Source organism: Gambusia affinis, linkage group LG07 (assembly GCF_019740435.1).
Source record: "Gambusia affinis linkage group LG07, SWU_Gaff_1.0, whole genome shotgun sequence".
Classification (NCBI taxonomy): Eukaryota; Metazoa; Chordata; class Actinopteri; order Cyprinodontiformes; family Poeciliidae; genus Gambusia; species Gambusia affinis.
This window is the reverse complement of record NC_057874.1, coordinates 13,504,592-13,526,942: the sequence shown is the minus strand read 5'-3', so window position 1 is coordinate 13,526,942 and position 22,351 is coordinate 13,504,592. Positions and strand designations below refer to the sequence as shown.

General features: G+C 38.4%; 2 protein-coding genes across 2 annotated transcripts; one reads left to right on the top strand and one right to left on the bottom strand.

Moving 5' to 3' along the window:
- On the bottom strand, positions 1–5,371 carry cdk2 (cyclin-dependent kinase 2). Its single transcript, XM_044122205.1, has 7 exons — positions 4,651–5,371; positions 2,695–2,772; positions 2,479–2,599; positions 2,217–2,387; positions 1,212–1,313; positions 925–1,128; positions 1–833 (listed from the first exon to the last, which is right to left on the bottom strand). Exons 1-7 carry the CDS (start codon positions 4,764–4,766, stop codon positions 729–731), a joined length of 897 nt encoding a protein of 298 aa, XP_043978140.1. The 5' UTR covers positions 4,767–5,371; the 3' UTR covers positions 1–728.
- A 6,552-nt stretch (positions 5,372–11,923) lies between these two features.
- On the top strand, positions 11,924–20,713 carry pmela (premelanosome protein a). Its single transcript, XM_044122203.1, has 12 exons — positions 11,924–12,068; positions 12,843–12,938; positions 13,747–13,893; positions 14,031–14,165; positions 15,032–15,193; positions 15,298–15,576; positions 16,199–16,912; positions 17,028–17,183; positions 17,280–17,382; positions 18,220–18,425; positions 18,517–18,607; positions 20,188–20,713. Exons 1-12 carry the CDS (start codon positions 12,017–12,019, stop codon positions 20,336–20,338), a joined length of 2,292 nt encoding a protein of 763 aa, XP_043978138.1. The 5' UTR covers positions 11,924–12,016; the 3' UTR covers positions 20,339–20,713.
- Positions 20,714–22,351: the final 1,638 nt, after the last annotated feature.

Here is a 22,351-nt window from a genome sequence, read left to right as displayed (position 1 = left end):
TCCGTTATCTAAACAAGTTTATTTTTTTCAGCTGTATATAAACAATATGTATAAAATTTGTGCATTAGGCTTGAATAAAATCTAAAGTAAGAACAATGCAACACCAAGTTTAATTCTGTACAATGACAGTGAACTACTGTAAATCAGAACCTTAGTCTCAGACGAAGAGCTTTAAAACCACTTCAAGATCGTTTGCATGGAACTGCAAGAAATGAAAAGTCGACCCGGAGGGCAGCTGGTGCGACCCGTTGTTTATCCAGCACCAGATTGTTGGGCTGAGAGCCGTCTCTTGCTCTCAAGGTCACAGAGAATCCAGATTGCTCTATTTGCACAATCCCACAAATTCCTCAATTTAATTCGACTCTAATCAACAAACTAAACTCAAACATCCAAGAGCTACTTACATTTAAATGGGGAAGCTCAAGAGCAGTCACTGTTCTGGCCTGAACGTTATCAAAGAACACCTTGAATCATTAGTTACAGATCAAACATGGCAGTTGTGCATAAACATGCACAGAAAAATGAGAAATGTCGGGTAAACACTTGGAACCATAACAGCAGGACCTCCGTCCGGCTAAGTAAAGGCTGCGTCTGGATACTGAGGCACCCTTCGTCTCCTGTAGTGTCCAGGTTCTCTGTCCGCTGCAGGCACAGGACTGAAGCAGGGCAGCCGGTCCTTATTGCTTTGATGTTACTCCGATTCCAACCAGCCTGACGCTTTGCACAAATCACAGTCTGAGATGAGGAACTGGCATGGAGACGTCCCGGAAGAACCGATGTACAAGTGCATTTTTGGCAGAAATCCTCTTGTTTGGGTCATAGTTCAGCATTTCCTAAAGAAAAGATAAGTCCATCATGTATCAGTATTTCTCGTTCTGTCACTGGCTAGCATTGCTTGTTTCAAACAAGTGAAAATGTTCTCACTGCCAGCAGCTCTCTCCCGTCTTCATCGAGAAGAGGCACCACCTTGGCTAAATCCTGCCGAGCCCACTTAGGGAAGGACGGTTTGTAGTCGGGCATCGATGTGACTCCAGGCCACACGGTGTCATCTGGCGTTCCCAACGTACGGAAGATTCTGAACAACTGGTCTATCTCCGAGTCACCGGGGAACAACGCCCTCCTGGTGACCTGAGGACGGAGAGCGACCGTGCTGAAGATCAGACATCACTCCTGCTTTGTGAAATATTTATTGCGGGAAACGCTCATGTTACCATTTCAGCAAAGATGCACCCCAGACTCCAGATGTCAACAGCGGTGGAGTAATATTTGCAGCCCAGGAGAATTTCTGGTGCTCTGTACCAAAGTGTGACAACCTGGAAAATGAGGAAAACACAATTTCGTCCAGTAGGAGACCAAGACTGAGAGACGCGCTGAATGGAATAATGGGGATATTTTTCAGGTTTCACACAACTTTTTTTTTTTTTTTTTAGATTTTTCTTTCTGAGCCACAACATAAGAAGAAATCAGAATAGCATTAAGAGCATTTCTGTAGCCTTCCTGTCAGTCATTTTTAATTTACATACAGGCCTGTCACAATAACCAATAAATCAATGAATCACATCATAAATTAAAAGGAATGCAATCATTTTCATTTGCTTGACATATTGCTTTTCTTTTCTCTTTTTACCAAAAACGGAATAATTAAAGTCTCCAGTCTTTGGACTTCATAATTCATTTTATTTGCTGTCTTCTTTACTCATTTCGGATATTTAAAATGTCCTCCAGTTACAACAGTGTTTGGAAATAGTATTTGTTCCACGACAATGTTAACTAGAATCTGAAGTTTCCTGATCTTAGAGAACGTGTTCTTGCACCATTAAGCCATTATTACTATTATATTACTCAAAACTGGCCTTAAGACAACAGGATTACAGTTTATCGCAACAATTTCTCAGCCATTTTACTGTCCCACAAAATGCGTTATAATGACAGGCCTATTTACATATATTAGGAGCAGAAGTGAGAGACAGTAAACAGAATGGAAATATCAGGAACATTTCAGGTGCAACAGCAGTAAAGTGAAGGACAATAACAAACAGACTCACACAAAGAGAAAACAAATATAAAAACAGAATGAAGACTAAAATACAAAGAATTTATCTACAGTGTCAACACTTTATTGGGGAACTTGAACTAGGAGAAACTTGTGGTTTGTTCAAAGACCGGATGTGAGAAAAAAAAAAAAAAGAATAAAACAAAGACTACTACCATCTTACCTCGTGTGTGTAAGTGCGAACGGGAACGCCGAAGGCCCTTGCGAGGCCGAAGTCCGCCAGCTTGATCTCTCCTTGGGCGTTGATAAGGAGGTTCTGGGGCTTCAGGTCTCGATGCAGAACTCTGTGAGAGTGGCAGAAGGCCAGGCCCTGCAGCAGCTGGAAGAGATAGCTCTAAAACAGAGAGACAAACATAACAAATAAACACACAATCACACACAAAAAAACGTTATTCATGCCACTAGGAAAGTGAAGCTACAATTACCTTAACCAAAGGCAGCGGGATGCCAGTGACTGATGAGGAGTCCATGAACTTTTTCAGATCTTGATGGAGGAACTCAAAAACGAGGTAAAGTTTGTTCTCGGTGTGAATCACATCTCGAAGCCTAAAAGAGCATAAGAAAAGAGGTTGGTTATAAATCTAAAAAGGCAAACAGCATAATCAGAACATGTGTTCTGCTAAAATGTTACTAAAACTTACTTGACAATATTTGGATGGCTGAGTTCTTTAAGAAGGGAAATTTCTCGGATGGCTGTGCTGGGAACGCCCTCCGTTTCTCTGGACACAAAGAAAAGGAGAGTTATCGCCCGCTTGCTCTCTTCATTCGTTCACAGCACATAGGATGATGATTTAAAAAAAAAAGGCCCTCGTTTAAAAATTACTAGAGCAAAACATACACCTAAGGCACACAGAAACACCCAAAACATCCCTGACCAACTCCGTAAACTGACTTTCTCCATTAAACATATTCTTTAATTGGCTATTTATCAGAGACAATCAAGATTTCAATTTCTCATTTGCTGTGGCCATAATCTAAAATTTGCAGAATTAATTGCTTGAAAAACAACACCATGTGTTTCAAATAATTCATGCCTTGAATTTACTTACTGAAATAAATTAACTTGAGTGTTATTCTGTTTTTTATGAGATGCATCTGTAAGTTTAATCATATAGTAAAGACTGGGAAACCTAGAGTCTAAAAATATATAACAACAGCATATTATTGTTGGTCAAGTGAGGGAGTGATTGTCTATCCATGAAAAAACGGTTCTCCTCTGGTTGTCCTAAAATTGGCTGGTTTAAGATTCTCACAGTACAATAAACTTACGTCAAATAATTGATAGTATTAGACAAAATTCTGGAATTAAAAAATATTATTTTAAAACACAAATACAAACAATATAGTGCATATATCAATAATCTTGTTTATTATAGTTTTAACATATTTATATAATATGAAACACTGATTTTAATCAAAGCCTCAGAAGGAAAACTTGCTATAATTAATTAGGATTTTAAAGCTTGTTTTAAGAATACTATTCATTTCTGCCACAATATCTGTGGGACTATATGGAGCTGATAACAGCTGGTTGTTAACAGCTGATAACAGTCAGGCTGACTGATGATGTAATCAGCCAGCAGTCAAATATGTTGCTTGTAGCTCACCAAATGTAGGTTTAAAACATTGTTATGTTGATGAGGGTGATTTTAAGCGCTTCATTCTAATCTAGCCTTGAGCTGTTATCTGGATTTTTTTTTTTTTAAATACTGAGCATCAGTGCTTGTTTCCCAATAGTGAGTATCAGCTTGCTGATATTGCTGGGTATGTGACATTTCCTGGTAGACTCTTGCGCTGATTTTGGACAATGAAACTCAGTGGACCACCATGGATTGGCTCCCCAAATCATAACAGACAGTGGAAAATTCACACTGGACCTCAGGTAGCTTGGATCTTGTGCCCCATTACATATTCTACACTCTTGGACTTCCAAATGAAATCAAACCTGACTTTCATCTAAAAAAAAAAAAAGGAGATTTTGGGCCAGTGAGCAACAGTCCAATCCTTTTTCTGATTAGCCCTGATAAGATGCTTCTGATGTGTGTGGATCACAGTGCTTCTGAAGCACTGATTACAGCCACACTCCCAAATTATTAATCTCCCACAATCCACTGGAGGTCAAGGTAATCCCTGTTCCTTCAGCAGGTTTTTCCAGTCAGTTTTTCCTGATTTACAGCATCAATATAAAGTAAGTTATACGTGTTAATTTTAAGATGAACACGTGAAAAAAAAAAAATTGCTTTGTAATTAATCAACACCTTTATAATATCTCAGTTGCACTTTAATGATATTTTTAGTTTAATGAGAGAGAACTGTAAGCTTTATGATATAAAAAGTTATACTGTATGTGTGTCTTATTATAGCATTATTTTTGATGTATTATATTTTGCTTTGTTTTTTGTTTATTATTAGTTTATGGAGGACTATAACTAAAGCAAAGTTAAAGAAACTCCTGAGTTAATTTTTCCTGTAAAGAGTTAGCTGATGACAATATTCCACGAGGTATAAACATCCAAACGTTTATTAAAACCTGAGGTTTTGTCAAAGAAGTCATCTGTTTCACTAAATCATAACCTACTGCATCAACAGTGACTTACGTGTCCAGTCTGATTTTCTTCAGAGCAACAGTTTCTCCTGTCACTTTGTTCTTGGCCTTGTAAACCACTCCGTACGTCCCTTCTCCTATTTTCTCCACCTTTTGAAACGTATCCATATTGAAGGTAAAAACCCGGCAGAACTTTGTTGTGGGGTTAGCAGCCTAGCACGGCTGCTCTCTTTGTGTCGGAGCTAACGGCTACAGGGACAGACGTTAGGGGACAACGCGGGGACCGACCGACTGCTACTCCGGCTGCTTCCGTCATTCAAGCCGGGAACGCTTCAACGAGAAGATGGGGTCGAGAAGAGAGTCTTTCGGGTATAAGCTCAACTAACGAAAATGAAAGAAACTAACATGTGTACTCTCCGTTGGAGGTCCAACGTAAATCTAAGTGTTGGCGCGGCGGTTGCTCCTCAGTAGAAGCCACTACCGAACCAACACAACAGCGTTTCCCGCGTTGTGCCGGGTGCGTTCGATTATATGTCCGGGGCACACCAGATATTTGAGATGAGTAATATTCTCACGGTTATTTTACTACCTTTCCCATTGCGCCCTTTCTTCGAAACGTTACCAATGACGTTATCGATTTATAGTCTGTTAAATACAACATAAATTAATTTGAAACGTGGCTAAAATACTTTGTTTTGTTCCAAATAGCTTCTAAGCGGGTAAACACAGGTAAGCGCGGCCAACAGACCTCGAAAGTCACATGGTAAAAACTCGGTGACGTTGTTAATGATGTAGTTAATATGGGAGGAGAAAGTCTCTATCACACAAAATTAATAATAAGAATAAGAATAATTATTATATCTATTATTATAATCACAATAAGTATATATGATCATCATAATGTTATTTTTATATTATAACATAATATAATATGTTAGAATATTACAATAAAAATAACATAATATTATATTTTCATTAAAATAATATAATAATTATAATATTGTAATCATAATAATTAATATAAAAAATTATATTTATTATTATAATTATTAACTTTATTGTCAAAATATATACTGAAGTGACGTGAAGTGCGTCAGTAGCTTCAACAAGAGAGAATTCATAGGAAGAGTTAGTAACGCCCTCTAGTGGCAAATATCTGGCTGGTATCTGTTTTTAGTGAGTGTGAGTGAATCATCAGTGAAAAACTAGTTTCACATAATGCCTTCCTGCTATCATGTGAGCTTCTGGTGTTCATCCAAGCCTGTGGGTGGATTAAACCTTTACAAAGGCTTGGTAAGAAAAAAACAACAAATGAATGGGTGCATCCTGTTGCACAGCACGCTTGAACCTAAAGGCCGGATGCAGCAGTTCACCCAATTAAACATGCAACAAAGCATCCTGACAGATACCAAATCAAGGAAAACGTTGACTTTAGTATTTTGTTCTCATTCTTTTTATCTTTTGACTTTAGTGAGAAAAATTTCACTCTGAAAACACAAACAGCTTTGTTGTCTACCATAAAGCTTAGTGACAGCTTTAAGAGCTTTATTTAAGGTCAACAAGAAAATTAATCAGCCTAGGAGAGTAAAAGGGTGATAACAGCCACTGTGTCTCCTCTGAAATGCATCGATTTAGTGCTTCTCAATTCCAGTCCTCAGCCCACTCTTCTCTGCATGTTTTAGATGTGCCCCTGTTTCAGAACAGCTGATCCAAATGATTGCATTACTGCTTCTGAAGGCATCAGGTGCTGCAGAAGCCTGTTAATCACTCATAGATTCAATCCAGGTGTGTGGCAGCAGGGAAACACCTAAAACAAGCAGGGCAGGGGGGCCTGAGGACCTTGAATTGAGAATCACTGATCATGTAATTTAAGACGTAATTTGTTCCACAAAGAATTTGCTTCTGTCTGCTCACACATAGAAAGTAGTGATGGTGAGATGAAGCCTCATGAGGCATTGTACCATTTGAGCCAATTGGTTCGAGAAAGGGTTCATTTCTTGAGGCTTCATATGCACACAACACCACCTACTGGCCAGGTGTACAATCACAGCCCGCTGTATCTTAACACATGTGATGCATTGAATTTTTGTCTATTATGGGTCTTGGGAATGACTTCACAAAAGGTGTACATATGTGTACAATAAAATATTGTTTGAACAATAAAATATTGTTTGAATGTATTCTCTGTGTGTAATTATTCCCAAAATAGTAGTGTCATGTGATATGGCATGTTGTGTAATAATGTTTTTCTGTGACTCTAGAAAAATGGCATGAGCTTAATCAGGCAGAGGACAGTGAAAGTGCTTGTGGAAGTAGGGAGGGGGTAGTGAATAGGCTAATGCTTGTGTAACTTGGATGATTTCATTCATTTTTATTAAGAAACAACAATTTCTCCACAGTTTTAGGTTTCAAAGGATTTCTCTTTTTTGACACTACTTCTCCAGCCTTTGAAAAGACACGCTCACATGGCACAGATAATGCCGGGGTGCATAAATAAATAAGTGCAAGTTTGTACAGATTGGGGTACAGTGACCGATGATTATAGTATAGTATATAGTATAGTAATGAAATACCTTGGCTGGGTGAAGCTCCAGTTTCCTCCCTATTCTCATGCAAGGCACGGTAGTGTCTTAGCATGGATGAGGTGTTATTATTGTACCCCAACTCCTTGGTGCACAATAAACACCTCACCTTTACAGAAAATAAGAAACAGTGAAAAATACAGTTCCTCATAAGCAAACCTAATGCATCTGCAAATGTTCAGTTCACCTTACCTCTCGCTGGCTCCATCCTACTCCTATCCTGTCTTCGCGCTCCTAAATCTCTTATCTATCTATCTCTCTCCTAAACTCTCCAAACACCAAACTAACTGTCTCAAACTAAATAAACATTATCCAAACTCTGCTATCCAAACTATCAAAACTCTATCCACTCTCTCAACTGACCGTAACTCGCCTACAACAACCCACATTTTGAATGGAGCCTGTGGGGTTTATAAAGCTGTCAAACCGCGCGACAAAATCTGAGCCATTTCCCGAAGCAGTCACGTGGTACAGCCGGGCAGCGAGGCCTCGGACGTCATCGTTTTCGGCTCCTCCCCTAAATGAAGCAAGCCTCGATACGCGCTTTACGGAAACGCCCCCTCCATTACTCGACACACGCCTCGAAGCCTCGGCTCATCACGTAACATCACTAATAGAAAGCATTCACAACAATGCTGCACATGATCAAAGGCCAGAGGCTTAACACCATCAGCTGAAAAGGTTGTTTCAGAGTAGCTATCCATAAACTGTTTCCATTTATACTGAGGTTTTCCTTCTTATTTCACATGCTTCAGTGATGTTGATCTCAAGGCAAACTCTTTATCATAATCACAATGCTTTGAAAAAATATTAACACCCCTTAAACCATTTTTTCATTTAGAAAAGTTACAACCACAAAGTCTTTTTATTGATGCCGCGACAGAAAGTAGTTCAGTATAGCAAAGTTGAAAGTAGACGGCACTGATGTCAAAATTCTGCATGAATAAAACATTAAAAAGTTTTGTGTGCGTTTGTATTCAGCCCCCTTCACTCTCATGCCCCAAAATAAAATCCACCATCTCCATTCAAATGTCTGTTAATTAGTAAAACGTTCAGTGAAATTTATTGTCAGTATAAATCAGGGAAACTGCTCAGAACAGATGGGCAAACCCACAAAGAAAACCTGCTAGAGGCATTAAAAACACCCAAATAAAAGTATTTTCATGTGTTGAATGGGAACAGATCAAATTCTAAAATCTAGAAATTGATGTTTACAGACACACTTGATCCAACCTGACTGAGCTTGAGCTGTTTTTCAAGGAAAAATAGAGCAGGATTTCAGTATTCAGATGTGCTGATTTAAGGTTCTGCTTAATGGTTCTGCTCAGACAGTTTCATCGATCAGGTTTCAGTCCAACATTTCCTTTCACTTGTTTCCACTGCCAATGAAAACCCTCGTCTGAACTCCAGGTTTTCCTCCATTTTCATCAAAACTTTCACTGAACAATAAAATCATTTTGCTTAATTAGATACCAAACAAATCTGTGTAACTGATGCTGGAACCGCCTTCTGCTTTGGGTTTTTATTTTCGCAAAATTGGTGAACTATCATTGCTTGGATAACACAAAGCTTGGATAATAAAAAGAAAAGGAACTAAAGGTTGACTCTTTGTGGTATGTTGAGTCAGGTGCTCTTTTGGGGGGGGATTTATTTCCTCTCGAACTCAGTTGTGAGCACATGAGGGGTCACATGCAGTGCAGGCTGCAGTCTCAGAGGCACAAGACATCACTGGGAAAACCACCAGCAACTGGGATTAAACAACTTAGAGTAACTTCTAAACCAAGAGCTGAGATATTTCCTACTGTTATTTTTGAGTTCACAAAAAGAAATTAGTTAAGTATTCATGATGTGGCGGCCAAGTTAATGTATAAAATATTCAGTTACTGTTAAAACTTATTTGTTTAAATAGTAATTTAATAAGTGCATTTGTTGAGGTTTAGGTAGCATTATTATCATAATGTTTTATTGTGAATAAGTGTTTTATTTTATGTTTGTATGCTTTGTAGCTTAATTGGCCACTTTGCAATTTATGCAAATGAGGTGGACGGCCTGAGTGGTAATGAAGGTTAGATAGGAGTGAGAAAGGAGTGTGGTTTTTGTTTTGTGGAGGTTATTTAGGATTTAATTGCTCTTGTAAAGAATAACGCAAAAAAACTGTGGAATGAATTTTTGTTTTGCATCTTTACATCTTTACGCTGTGGAAGTTTTTATTTTCCTCTTCAAACACACGAGTAAAATCAGCAAAATTAACCTTGTGGCATCACACATGATGTGACTCAACCTTTATATTTTATTTTCCTTCAGGAAAAATTGAGTGATTCTAGGATTATGCTAGGATAAAGTAAATTATCAAAAAGTAAAATAATGATGCTGATAATGAAAATAAATGTGTGTTTTAATTGAATGACATACACTTTGCCTCTTAATCAATCAGAAAAAGACAGATTTGGGGGTTTTGCTGCAGCGTGTTTTGGATATTTATCTGTACAATACACATTGGTTTGGCAGCTACCAAAGTTATAACACAATTAGAAAGTAACATGAAAGCACAACAAATAGAGCATACCAATGCTGCAGTCACCTTCCATAAATACTTAAAACATAAATAATTGTTAAAATGTTGATGATATTGACATTGTGTCAGGAGGAAATTCTAATTAATCATCTGTCCATTGAATTGAACATTATGAGTCACTGGATATTTTCTACCTGAGGTTTTGAGCCTTACTGTGACTCCATTGTTTTTGAAAATATTTCACCAGCAGCAAATGTTTCTGCACAAAAAAAAGCCCATATTTTTACTTGACAGGAAATTTACAACAAGCAGCAGAAAAGGATCAAGATATGTTTTTAATAGTTTGAGATTTTTAATATTTTTTTAGATATAGTATCATTGCAGAGGAAGACAAAAGAATAAAAACTAATAATACAACTGAAACCAAACCACCTCTTATGGCTCTTGGTTTGCTGCAAGCTACAGTTAGCACTCCATGCAGCACAGCTAGCTGCTACTGGTGGTTAGAAAAGGAGCACTTTAAAGCACATGCCACAGAGGCTCAATTGGAATGAGATCTGGGAAATGTACACATCAACACATCATTTCTGAAAAAGTGCTGCTATGTGGCAGGATGTTTTATCCCGTTGACAAATGCCACACTGACAGGGGCCAGCATGATTACCTTCATCTTCTTCTTCATCAATGCAACGTGCATCAATTAGTATGGCCAACCAAGACGCTGCCACTGGTTCACCTCTGTTCTTTCTTTGATACACTTTTGATAGACACAGACCACTGCAGCATGAACACCCCACAAGTGACCGACACAGTTCTGCTCAGTTCTTACATATGGCTTTTTTTATCATGGACTAACCTCATCATCTCTACATATATATATATATATATATATATATATATATATATATATATATATATATATATATATATATATATATATATATATATATATATATTGCAGGTCATTATCATAGCCAGATAAGCCCACTTTATAAATGTGAAAGTTTTGCTCAACCTCCTTGCTTGATGTTTGGACTTGTGAATGGCTGCAGAATTGAAAGTTTAACAAAGTAGAAGTATAGCATGAAAAATCTAATTATTTATATAAGTTTTTCTTTTAGCCACTCCTCATTAAAACTTTAGATGTTTTAAAAAAATCACAGCATCTAACAATAACATTAGTTCTTTTTAAGAATCCACCAATCCACTTTTTTTCCACTTTTGATACAGATATCTGAGATTTAGCATCAGTACAGAAAATCAGTGCTGAATTGACTTAAAATGTTTCTTTTCGTTAAACACAGATGTAAATGCACCGAATTACAAGTTGCAGCAGTGCAGCACACTTAAATACACCAGGAGCTTCACAAGCTACAACAAGGTCAAACATGTTAAAACAACACAACTTTAAAGTGTCCAGTCAGTGCAATTAGGAGCTCAACAGCCGAAGTAAAAATAAATAATAAAGAAACAGAAACTGACAAAAGCAATAAGTTGACTACCCTGGTAATATCTGTATTAGAATTATTACAGATATCAATGTCAGGTTGGTGCATCTCTAGTTACTTTTTTAGTGTGCATGTTTTTGTTTTTTGACTAAACACAAGCTATCATTTAACTTGTTTATTTACATAACTTTAAATTGAACCCAACTTGTATTCTTAATAAAAGTTAGAATCCTCTTGAAGGATCTGTTCATGTCTTTGTTGTATGAAGAGTGGATTTCCTGAGCTGCAGCAGCCGGGGGTTAACAGTAGGATGAGGAGGAGAGGCGAAGGAAATAAAAGGATGTTATTGAATGGGCATCCACACTCTGATCTTGTGATTTCCATGCACACATGGTAATAAGGTCATATCTTAGCTGAGGAATGACTTGGGTGTCATGCACTCATTGCTTTCCCAGTAAATACCTCAGGACATTAACTTTGTTTATTGGAATGCATTTATTCGCTTTATGTGAAAGCTGTTGCTTCAAAAATGACCCAAACGATTCGTAAAAAATAACACGGATGGACTTTTATGCTAAAAGAAATGCACACAACACATACAGCAATAACATGTAAGAATATGAAGTAAAATAAAAGAGTTCAGAGAAGGAACTAATGCAAGCAGAACCTCACAGAAAGGGGGTGGACCCAGACTACTGACTCCTCAGTGATGTCAGACGTGAGAACAGATTTTATGGTAATTCAGGTCCGGGATCCATCTTAAAACCCGTGAGGGAGGCGTTCGTGGGTCCTGTCTGGGAGTTGTGTTGGGATTCAGGACGACAGGGTGAGGATCTGGGCTCAGAGAAAAAAACAAAAACTACCAAAGCAGGGATGAAGACTCTGGTGCTACTCCTACTGACTTTCACATCAGCCATGGCGATTAGTGAGTATCCCTGAAAGTAAAGACAACAAAACGTATGCAAATATTTCTGCGTGAATCTTTAATTTTTCAAGTATTTACTCATTTTGATTGGTCATGATTTCTAGCAGCAACTCATTCTGTTTGATTTACTCTTGGTTTTTTAATGGTTTGGACCTGAAATCGAACAGCAAACAGACTGACTTCTTATTTCACGCTTGTTTCATGGTAACACAAGTTGCGCTTTGTTTAAAAGTGAGAGGATAGATAAACATTTATATGCCAATTTTCTGCCACTAGAAGATTTTGTTTCTTTATAACAAATAGTTTCAATCTGGATTTATGAATAATTTCTGTGTCCTATAATCCATCAAACTGTGATGGATCTGAGAAATGATCTTGGTATTAATGAAAGATAATGTAAAAGCCACTTGTTATTTTCTTTAAAGAGAGTTTTGTTTTTCTGAAAACTAATAGCTTGGAACAGGTTTGGATTAAAGTGTGTCTGGGAGCCCTCATACCTCACACTGGGATTACTGGTGCTGCTCCTGCTCAGCTGAAAGTCACATGAAATGGATTGAGGGGGATTGTGGGTCGTGTGACTCCCGCTTCTGAGAACCCTCACCTTCATCTTTACCACCAATGAAACACCTTATTTAATTCCCTCATCATCACTTTAAATACAGTCTGGACAACTGAAAACAAACAAAATCAATGATTTTTCTTTCCTTTAGAAGTTGCTTCCTTAGATCATCGTTGTTGATGAGATTTTTTATTAAATTAGTGATACTTTTGCAGGACGAAAAAGCCAGTTCACACGTGACCAACCCTGGAACTCTCAGATGTATCCGGTGTGGAAAGATGGAGACGCAAGGTTCAGAAACTGCTGGTCTGGTGAGGCCCCATCCATCCATCCATCCATCCATCCATCCATCCATCCATCCATCCATCCATCCATCCATCCATCCATCCATCCATCCATCCATTCATCCATTCATTCATTCATTCATCCATCCATCCATCCATCCATCCATCCATCCATCCATCCATCCATTCATCCATCCATTCATTCATCCATTCATTCATTCATTCATTCATTCATTCATCCATCCATCCATCCATCCATCCATCCATCCATCCATCCATTCATTCATTCATTCATTCATTCATTCATTCATTCATTCATTCATTCATTCATTCATTCATTTATTCATTCATCCATCCATTCATTCATTCATTCATTCATTCATCCATCCATCCATCATCTATTCATCCATCCATCCATCCATCCATCTATTCATTCATTCATCCATTCATTCATCCATCCATCCATCCATTCATTCATTCATTCATTCATTCATTCATTCATTCATTCATTCATTCATCTATTCATTCATCCATCCATTCATTCATTCATCCATTCATCCATTCATCCATTCATCCATCCATCCATCCATCCATCCATCCATCAATCATCCATCTATTCATTCATTCATTCATTCATTCATCCATCCATCCATCCATCCATCCATTCATTCATTCATCCACCCATCCATCCATCCATCCATCCATCCATCCATCCATCCATCCATCCATTCATTCATTCATCCACCCATCCATCCATCCATCCTTCCATCCATCCATTCATCCATCCGTACACCTTTGATTTCAATATATAGTTTAACATATTTATGTTTTACAGGCGGTAACGTGACCTTTGACCTTAAAAACGATGCGCCCACCCTGACGGGAGCAAAGACAACCTTCACCATCAACCTTAACTTCCCCCCAAACCAGACAGTGCTGCCTGATGGACAGGTGGTGTGGGCACGCAACTGCACCGTCAACGGTGAGAAGCAAATAAAAATAGTTGTGATTCTGTTAATCGGATTAAATTTCAGCCTCTTTCATTTCCCTTCAGCATGTGGAGTTTATTGTGTCTGCCGTTGAGATTGTGTGGTGAATGTGGCTGCTGTTGTTGCTCAGGCCGTGAGTATCAGGAGGGCCAGGCCGTTTATCCGGACAGAGGCGGCGAGTGGACCGGAGTTTTCCCTGACGGCACGCCTTTCAACAGGAGTCAGAACAGGAAACCACGCTACGTGTTTGTGTGGAAGACGTTCGGTAAATCACCACGAGTCTGCTGGAAATGCAGATTAGCTTTTATTGTGTCGTGGGAGGCAGGATTTTATTGTACTCTTCTTGTGTAACTGTCGTGTTGTGATGAATCCTCTAGACTGCAACTTTAAATCTTTAAATTGAAATAGTTTTCCTTCCTTTCACTTTCAAACATTTTATCTTCACCTGATAATTAGGGAAATGTTTACTATAAATAAAGCTCTGGAAAAATTAAAAGTCCACTACACTGAAACCCGTTGAAAACCTCTTGGTTTTTCTAACAAATATTGGTTTCTGGAACTCTTCCTGAGTTAAACCATTAGTTTTGTTGTTTTTAAATTAAAATGAACTTGCTTTATTTGCATTATTTGAGGTCGGAAAGCTCTGCTCTCGTTCGTTATTATGACCATTTCTCATTCTCTGCAAGCAAATACAACATTTTTGCTTGGACTTTCAGACACGTCAGTAGTTCGTAGAATAAAAGAACAGTGTTCCTTTTACTCAAACATATAGCTATAAAAAGTAAAATCAGAGAATCTGATCATTTTGCAGAGGTTTCTTCATTTTATTTCCAGAGCTGTATCCTGTTTTACAAGTTTCTCATGAAATAAATAAATGAAGTTCAATCTGAAAACACTTTTTTTTTTTTTTATCCCTTTCAGTGACAATGCAGCTCCAGTTTTAATGGAGCGAAAAAAGATTTTTTACTCTTATTTAAAATATAATTTAATGACATTAATACAGAGTGGTGTGAAAAGGTTTAAATCAGCTCGTCTAATATTTTATTTCTAAGGAGCCAAACATTCTCATTAACGTTTGAAGTGATCTCTGGGTTGCTTTGGATCGTCCTCATTTTTATTTTTGTATTTCAGGGCGTTACTGGCAGGTGGCAGACGGACCGTCCTCCTCCCTCACCATTGGGACGGACGACATCAAACTGGGTTCCTACAGCATGGAGCTGGTCATCTATCACTGCCGTGGGAGAGACAGGTTCATCCCCCTCGGCTACGCCTCGTCAGTCTTCACCATCACAGGTGTCCTTCAGAACAATTTCCACAATCTACTGTATACTGATAAATAATAAATACTACCAACCAGTCAGATATCATAATGTCTAAATACTTTACTTTGTCATTAGATCAGGTTCCATTCAGTCTGTCCCTTTCTCAAGTCAATGATGTCAATCAAAATGACCAGAACTTCATCCAGAACCAAGCCATCGCCTTCACTGTGGCGCTCCACGATCCCAGCCAGTACCTGAACAGCGCCGACATCAGGTTCAGCTGGGACTTTGGGGACAACAGTGGGACGCTCATCTCCAGAGAGCACACCGTCACACACACATACCTGTCAGTAGGAGCCTTCAGACCTCAGGTGGTTTTGATGGCGAGCATTCCCTGTGGAAACCCCACAGCTGGTAAGACCTCACTCTGATCATGTACTCTGTGACACACCAGTATTATGCAAAATCAACTTTTTAAAACTTTATATCACGTTTTAAAGTTATGCAGTGTTGCTTTGACTTTTTTCAAGCACGTTTGAAAAATCATTTAATCTCTGGTGGCAACCATTCAGGAAGCTTGCTCTCAAATAACACTTCATCCCACTCAGCTTCTCTTAGGAGCTGCAGTTTCCAAATCGAGCTTCTGCCTCACAGAGCCCCTCTCCCACTACTCCCCCACTCAGCTCCTCCAGACTAGCGACAGCAGCAATTAACAAACATCTGATGAACTCGGCACAGAATCGTTGTAAACGGCATAACAAGAAGCGTTGCTGTGCTGAAGCTGGGGTGTCTGAAAGAGCAGGAGATTCTTAAAGAGACAGTGGCCCAATTTCAAGACCATAACTCGAAAAGTCAAATTTCTTTAAAATCATGTTTCATGTGCGGCATTTCTGTAACAACTGAAGGTAACATGGTTACTTGATTTGTTTTTAAATGGCTCTATGCGCCTGGAAAAACGATAATGCTGTCTCTTTAAAGGGTGAGCATACATGTGTATCTTTTTCAAAGATAACTGGGTTTGCACTTTTCCTTCCAGCCGCTCCCATCGATCCCTCTGCTGGTCCAGCTGTAGTCGTTGTGGCCTCCTCTCCTGCACCTGCTGCTGCAGCCGAAGGTGAGGATGCTACAGCTCTGGATGTCACTGCGGCAGACGCCACTCCTCTCGACACCGCTGATGATGAAGAACCAGCCGCTGAGACCGACACCGTGGCTGTGGAGGCTGCCTCTGTGGCTCCGGCAGGAATAGACGCTGCAGTTGTTCCAGCAGAGCAGGATCCCGCCGACACAGGCGATGCTGCTGCAGTGGAGACGGAGGCTGCAGCTGGAGAGGTGGCCACTGTTGCCCCTGCAGCTGAGGAACCGGCAGAGCTGGAAGCTGCTGCAGAAGATGCTACTGAGGCAGCTGTGGAGGCTGTCCCCGCCGCTGATGTTGCTGCTGCTGCTGCTGCTGCTGCTACCCCTGCCGCAGAAGGAGAAGAAGCTGCAGAGGTTGCTGAAGCTCCCACTGTTGCACCTGTGGTGGATGCTGCTGTGCAGGAGGAAGCAAACGAGGCAGCTGAACCCGCCTCTGTGGCCCCAGTGGTTGTTCAAGACGAAACCGAAGTCCCTGCTGCTGTTGTTGACAACGTTGTCGCTGCCGCTGCTGCCACTGAGGCCACTGAGGCCACAGCAGCAGAAGGAGCTGCAGCTGACACTGAGGCTGAAGTTCAGGAAACTGAAAATGCAGCTGCAGCAACTGTGGCTGCTGCAGGTGATGATTTTCTATAAATTCATACAACTACAACACAGATTAATAGGCCAACCTTTGATCCACTATGGCACTGCCATTGATAACCCCCTTTATTTTTTACTGGGGGAACAAACAGCGGAAGCAGAAGCTGTTCCTGATGAGGGTGAAGTTCAAGCTGAGGTGGAGGCAGATCCAACGCAGGTTGTCCTAGTTGTGGCCAAAAGACAGGCCCCAGCAGAAAACTGCATAATCGACCGCTACGGCTCCCTCGCTACATCTGTAGATGTTGTTCGTAAGTCTCATCATGCAGTTCACATCAAATTTTACGCGACACTTCTGTGTAATTAATAACAAACTCAATAGTTATTTTTGTCCTTTGGGCCTGCAGAGGGAATTGACAGTGTGGAGATTGTTCAGATGTCCAACGTTGTATCGGTGGCGACTGAGCTTGATCAGAACGCTGTGGATGTCACCATTTCCTGTCAGGGAAGGTTGGTGCAAACTTTAAACACTCAATTTAAGACATATCATAAATAATGCAAGTAATCATCCATTTGTCTATTTCAAAAATAGTTTACGTAAAAACGTGCTGCAGCTTAAAGATGAACAGCATGAAAACTGGAAGAGTTACAATCATGACATCTAAAACTCTTTTTACAGACTTTTTAATGTGTAATTTCTTGTTAAATAGTTATGACATCACTTTGCAAATGTATTCAAGGAACAGAAGATGCTCAGAGTAAACAGAAGCAGAAATGGGGCTAAATAAATATCAATGCTGGGAAACCTGATAAATAGTGCAGATGACTTTAGACTCAGTTTACAGCAGAATAACAACCCTAAAAAAAAATCACAGCCGGAGCAACAATGGCATGACTTTGTTAAAATTCCTGTCCAGTCCAGACTTTGACTGGAGTCCAGTCAAAGTCTGGACTGGATGTTTACAACCAGTCAAAGTCCAGATGTAAACATTTGTACAGTTTCTCCATCAATTCTAACTGAAATTTTAGCTTTTTTGACAAAAAATTGACAAATGTTTCAGCCTCTAAATTTGCAAAGTTGGCACATGCACACTCCAAAAGGAGAGGTTTTTTTTTTTTTTTAAATCATATACCAATTCCCTTCTATTTAACAGTTATTATTGTCGGTCACATAAAATCCCATTAGATACATAGATGTTCATTGTTCTAATGTGACAAAAATGTTCCAGAGTTATGGCCAGTCCTGCTGGATTTCTGATAGAATGAACAATTATCTCAACATCATATTATAGTTATTATTTTCAGACCAACGTCTTTTTTCCTCGCACTGTTTATTTTTTTCTGTAGCTTGCCCAGTGAAGTGTGCACGGTCATCTCTGATGCTGACTGTATCACACCGGTTCAGACCGTCTGCGGCGCAGCCTCGCCTTCTCCAGACTGTCAGATGATCCTCCGCCAGTTCTTCAACGACACAGGCGTGTTCTGCCTCAACGTCTCCCTGGCTAATGACGTCAGCCTGGCTGTGGCGAGCGCCAGAGTCAATGTGGCAGTAGGTGAGCATCAGGAAAAACCACGAGCCGCTACAAAACTTACTTCTGAACGTTGTTTCATTTCATTTGTAAAATATGATTCAATTCATTTCAGCCTCTGGTGGTTCCCCAGCTGGAACTGCAGCCACTGTACTGGGAGTTATGGTTCTTGCCTGTGTTGTTTGTTGTATTGGGTTGATGTACAGGTGAGTGATTAACATCCAAAATGTATCAGACAAGATTTATTTATTTATAGAAAGATTGTTTGCCCCTTTGAACTAATTTAGGGGATGTCCTGATTATTTTTCTTTATTCCGGATGCAAGTTCAAATCATTTAATACTTGATAAAGTATTAATTAAGCAGAGCCATGACGTGAATGACTTTAAAAACATACACAGTAATATAATACAGCACATTTGCTCTTTCCTTTGGGCATATTGTTTCATTGTATTTCCTTCTAATTCAAGTAAAGCACTTCGAATCGTCTTGTTGCAGAAAATGTGCAATATAAATAAATTTACCTTATCTTACCTTACATTATGTACATTAGTTTTCTGATTTCAAATCAGAAAATACTTATTTATTTAAAACCAGTTGAAAAAAATGCTAAGCTAATGTTAGCATGTTTTGACATGACTCGTTGATAATTTGGCTTGAGGCAAATTTTATTGTATTTAATTCATTTGTTTTTCCTTTTACTGTTGCTACTTCTGCTGTGAACATGAGCAGAACAGATGACCTGACACAGACAGGCTGCAGCAGCCGATTCAGTCTCTCTGTCACTGTGAACATTATTGTAAAGGGTGACTCTCACAGCAGCCATTTCCATGAACCGCTGTAATTTCCTACAGTCAGTATTAACCCTCTGTGTTTCCACTCCATTAAAAAAACAATTTTCAAAAAAGCTCTGGTATGGAGCTAGCACTTTCAATACGTAACATTTCTAAAAGTAACATTACGTAACATTTTTAAACACACCAGCTGTGGTGTGTTTAAAAATGTCAAGTTTCACCTAAGAAAAACATTTTTCAAAACGTTTTAACACTCTAAAGATCATGCTTTGTGTTGACTTGAATTGTAAAGGAGTTTAAATTGTCAACATCTTTTTACAGTTATAGAGAAAAATCCTCAGTACTTGTTACGGTTTGGTTAGGACAGACCACCAGAAAAGAAAATTTGCTTCTGAAAAGAAATATTAAAACTTCTGACAGTAGACTGGAAACAGCTATATCCTTTTTTATTTGTTGTTTGTTTGTTCAATCTTTTCATCCTCAATCAAATACAAAATTAACTTATAGTGAGCAGATTTAAAAGTGTAGAAAATTTTAAGAAATGTTAATTTTTACCCCCTTCTTTAACCAAATGAAGTTGAGGAATAAGCTGGATTTAAAAAAAAAAAAAAAAAAACTATATTATTTTGATAAGGGATGTCCAAACGGTGGTCTGTGGGCCATTCAAAGCCCTCTGCTGACTTAGGTGGAATCCACATTTGAAATTACTACACTGGTGTTTTAGTGTGGTAATATTTATTACAATGTACTTTTTAAAAAATACAGAAGAAGTAGGATGTAAAAATTGCTTTGCTTTTTGCAAACTACCATTATTAATGTGCGAACAAGACCTAAAAAAGTAACACCAGAATCAGTTCTCCTACTAAGAACTGATTCAGGACTGTGTTCACTCACACGTGGAGCTGCTTTATTAATGTCACACAACACAGGAAGGAATGTCTCTCTTTATTTTATTTTATTTTTTCACACATCTTTGCCGGTGTTTCTGAACAGACGGTTCAAGCAGTACCAGCCGCTGACGGAGGAGCGCGGCGCCGGTAACGGCGGCAGCTTCGTGACGTCGGTGCCGCTGCTGCTGTGGAACCTGCTGAGCCGACAGTCACCGGGGGAAAGCCGCCCGTTGCTTCAGGGAAGGATTGTGTAAAAATGATCACCAGTTCATGTACCCGACATGTACATACTGTGCTAACACACAGGCCTTATATATGTGACACCAGTTAGTAAAAGAAAGAAAAAAGAAAACAAAACAAAACGAAACAGAAACACTTCAAATTTTATGGACCCATCTTCATGAATAACAATCAGGTGTCTTTTCTGTAATATGGAAAGTTATTTATTTGTCCTGCAACATCTTATAAATGTCACTTGTTGTTAAAATAAGAAGCTTGATCTGTGGCCTACTTATTTTAACCTGCTAACAAATCAGTTTTTATTCATTTTACTTCTAAACAAACAAAGTTTGTTACAGATAGTATTATCTGTGCCACCCTAAAGCTAATAAAATGAAAGTTTATCACCATATTTGTTTCTTCAATGCTTTTTAATTACGTTTCTGTGTAAGTGGTTTAAACAAATCACACGTGAAAAGAGTAAGGGGCTTTACCTCACATCAAAGTCTTGCTATTGAAATTTTACAACCAGACATTTTGTGACTGCAGGGTTCATTTTGAAGAGCGCTCACAGTGCTGCAAGCCACAAACTACCTCAATTTGTGAAATGACTTTCACTCATGATTACACAAATGTGGTTTAGTTTTTACATTGACTGATGCAGAGCAGAACTAAAATCAATGGGAACAGGATCAACTAGCATCAATTTGAAGTTCACTTCAAGCCTGGAAAAAGTAAGGAAACCCTAAAAGTGCACTCATCCATTTCTCTGGATTCTTGGTTTAAAAATGCATATATTTGTAACCCAAAAATCAACAAAAAGCAGTTTTTGTATATATATTTAGCAGAGCTGTCCACAGAGGACAGGAAGTGAGTTAAGACCAAGCAATTTGACATCACAGATGTGCAGCATGTGAGTCATTTCCATAATGGCAGCTAACAATATTCAACTCTGCAACATTTATCCAGATTGCTCAATAACAATAAAACAAAAAAAAATTCTATAAAACTAATAGCTCTCTGATGGTTGCTATGCTAAAAAGAAAGGTTATCTCTTATTTTTGAAGGAAAAGCTATAATTGGAGTTTCAAACTGAAACTTTTCTAACCTGCTAGCTGTGCTGTATATTATTATTATTATTATTATTATTATTATTATTATTATTATTATTATTATTATTATTATTATTATTATTATTATTATTATTATTATTATTATTATTATTATGTAAAGTCTCTATAGGCTGTAATATCCATCAGCCATCACTAGAGGGGAAGAGTGTCTTCCTTCTTGTTTGTCAAGCAAAGAAGTACAACTTTATGATTTAAAATTATCTATAAAATGTTTCTACCTTTATAGAGTTTACTATATTTTAGTTGAATGAACTATTAAACTAAACTGAATTCTGCTGTTTTTTTGTGATCTGTAGTAGAAGATACAGTATATATTTTATGACACACTAAGTAAATATTTATTGGTAATAAGTGAGAAATATATTTACTTTTTACCATTCTGTATAAAAATGTGTGAAAAATTTATTGAATTTTGTATAAAATTGCATCAGGATGATGTTTTCTACATATTGTGCTTATACTTCACCTCAGTGTATTCTTGGTGTTTTAAAGCATAGAATTATTTATGTTTTAGATACTTTTATTTCAGTTAAAGTTAAAAAGAAACAAAGATATGGTATTTTAACTATATTGTAAGGAATTACACAATTAGCAGTAAGTTATTAAGCAGGAACTAGTTTAATGGAGAATCATAGTACTTAAAGGGTTATTTGAGCTGAATGTGCAATAAAATGTTTCTTACTGTGATCAGTTGTAGACTTTAAGCAGATTTATGATTACGTTATAAACCACTTATAACTTATAGAGCAACAATGCACAATGTCCGATGACACACTGCAGTGCAGGAATAAAACTGACGTCACTGCAGCAAAAATATTTAATGGAAGCAGCTTTGGCCTCGGCACAATGGTGGAAACAAGGAAGCAGAGCAACGAGGAAGTAAAAACTGATTTTTCATAACATAAATTTAAAAGA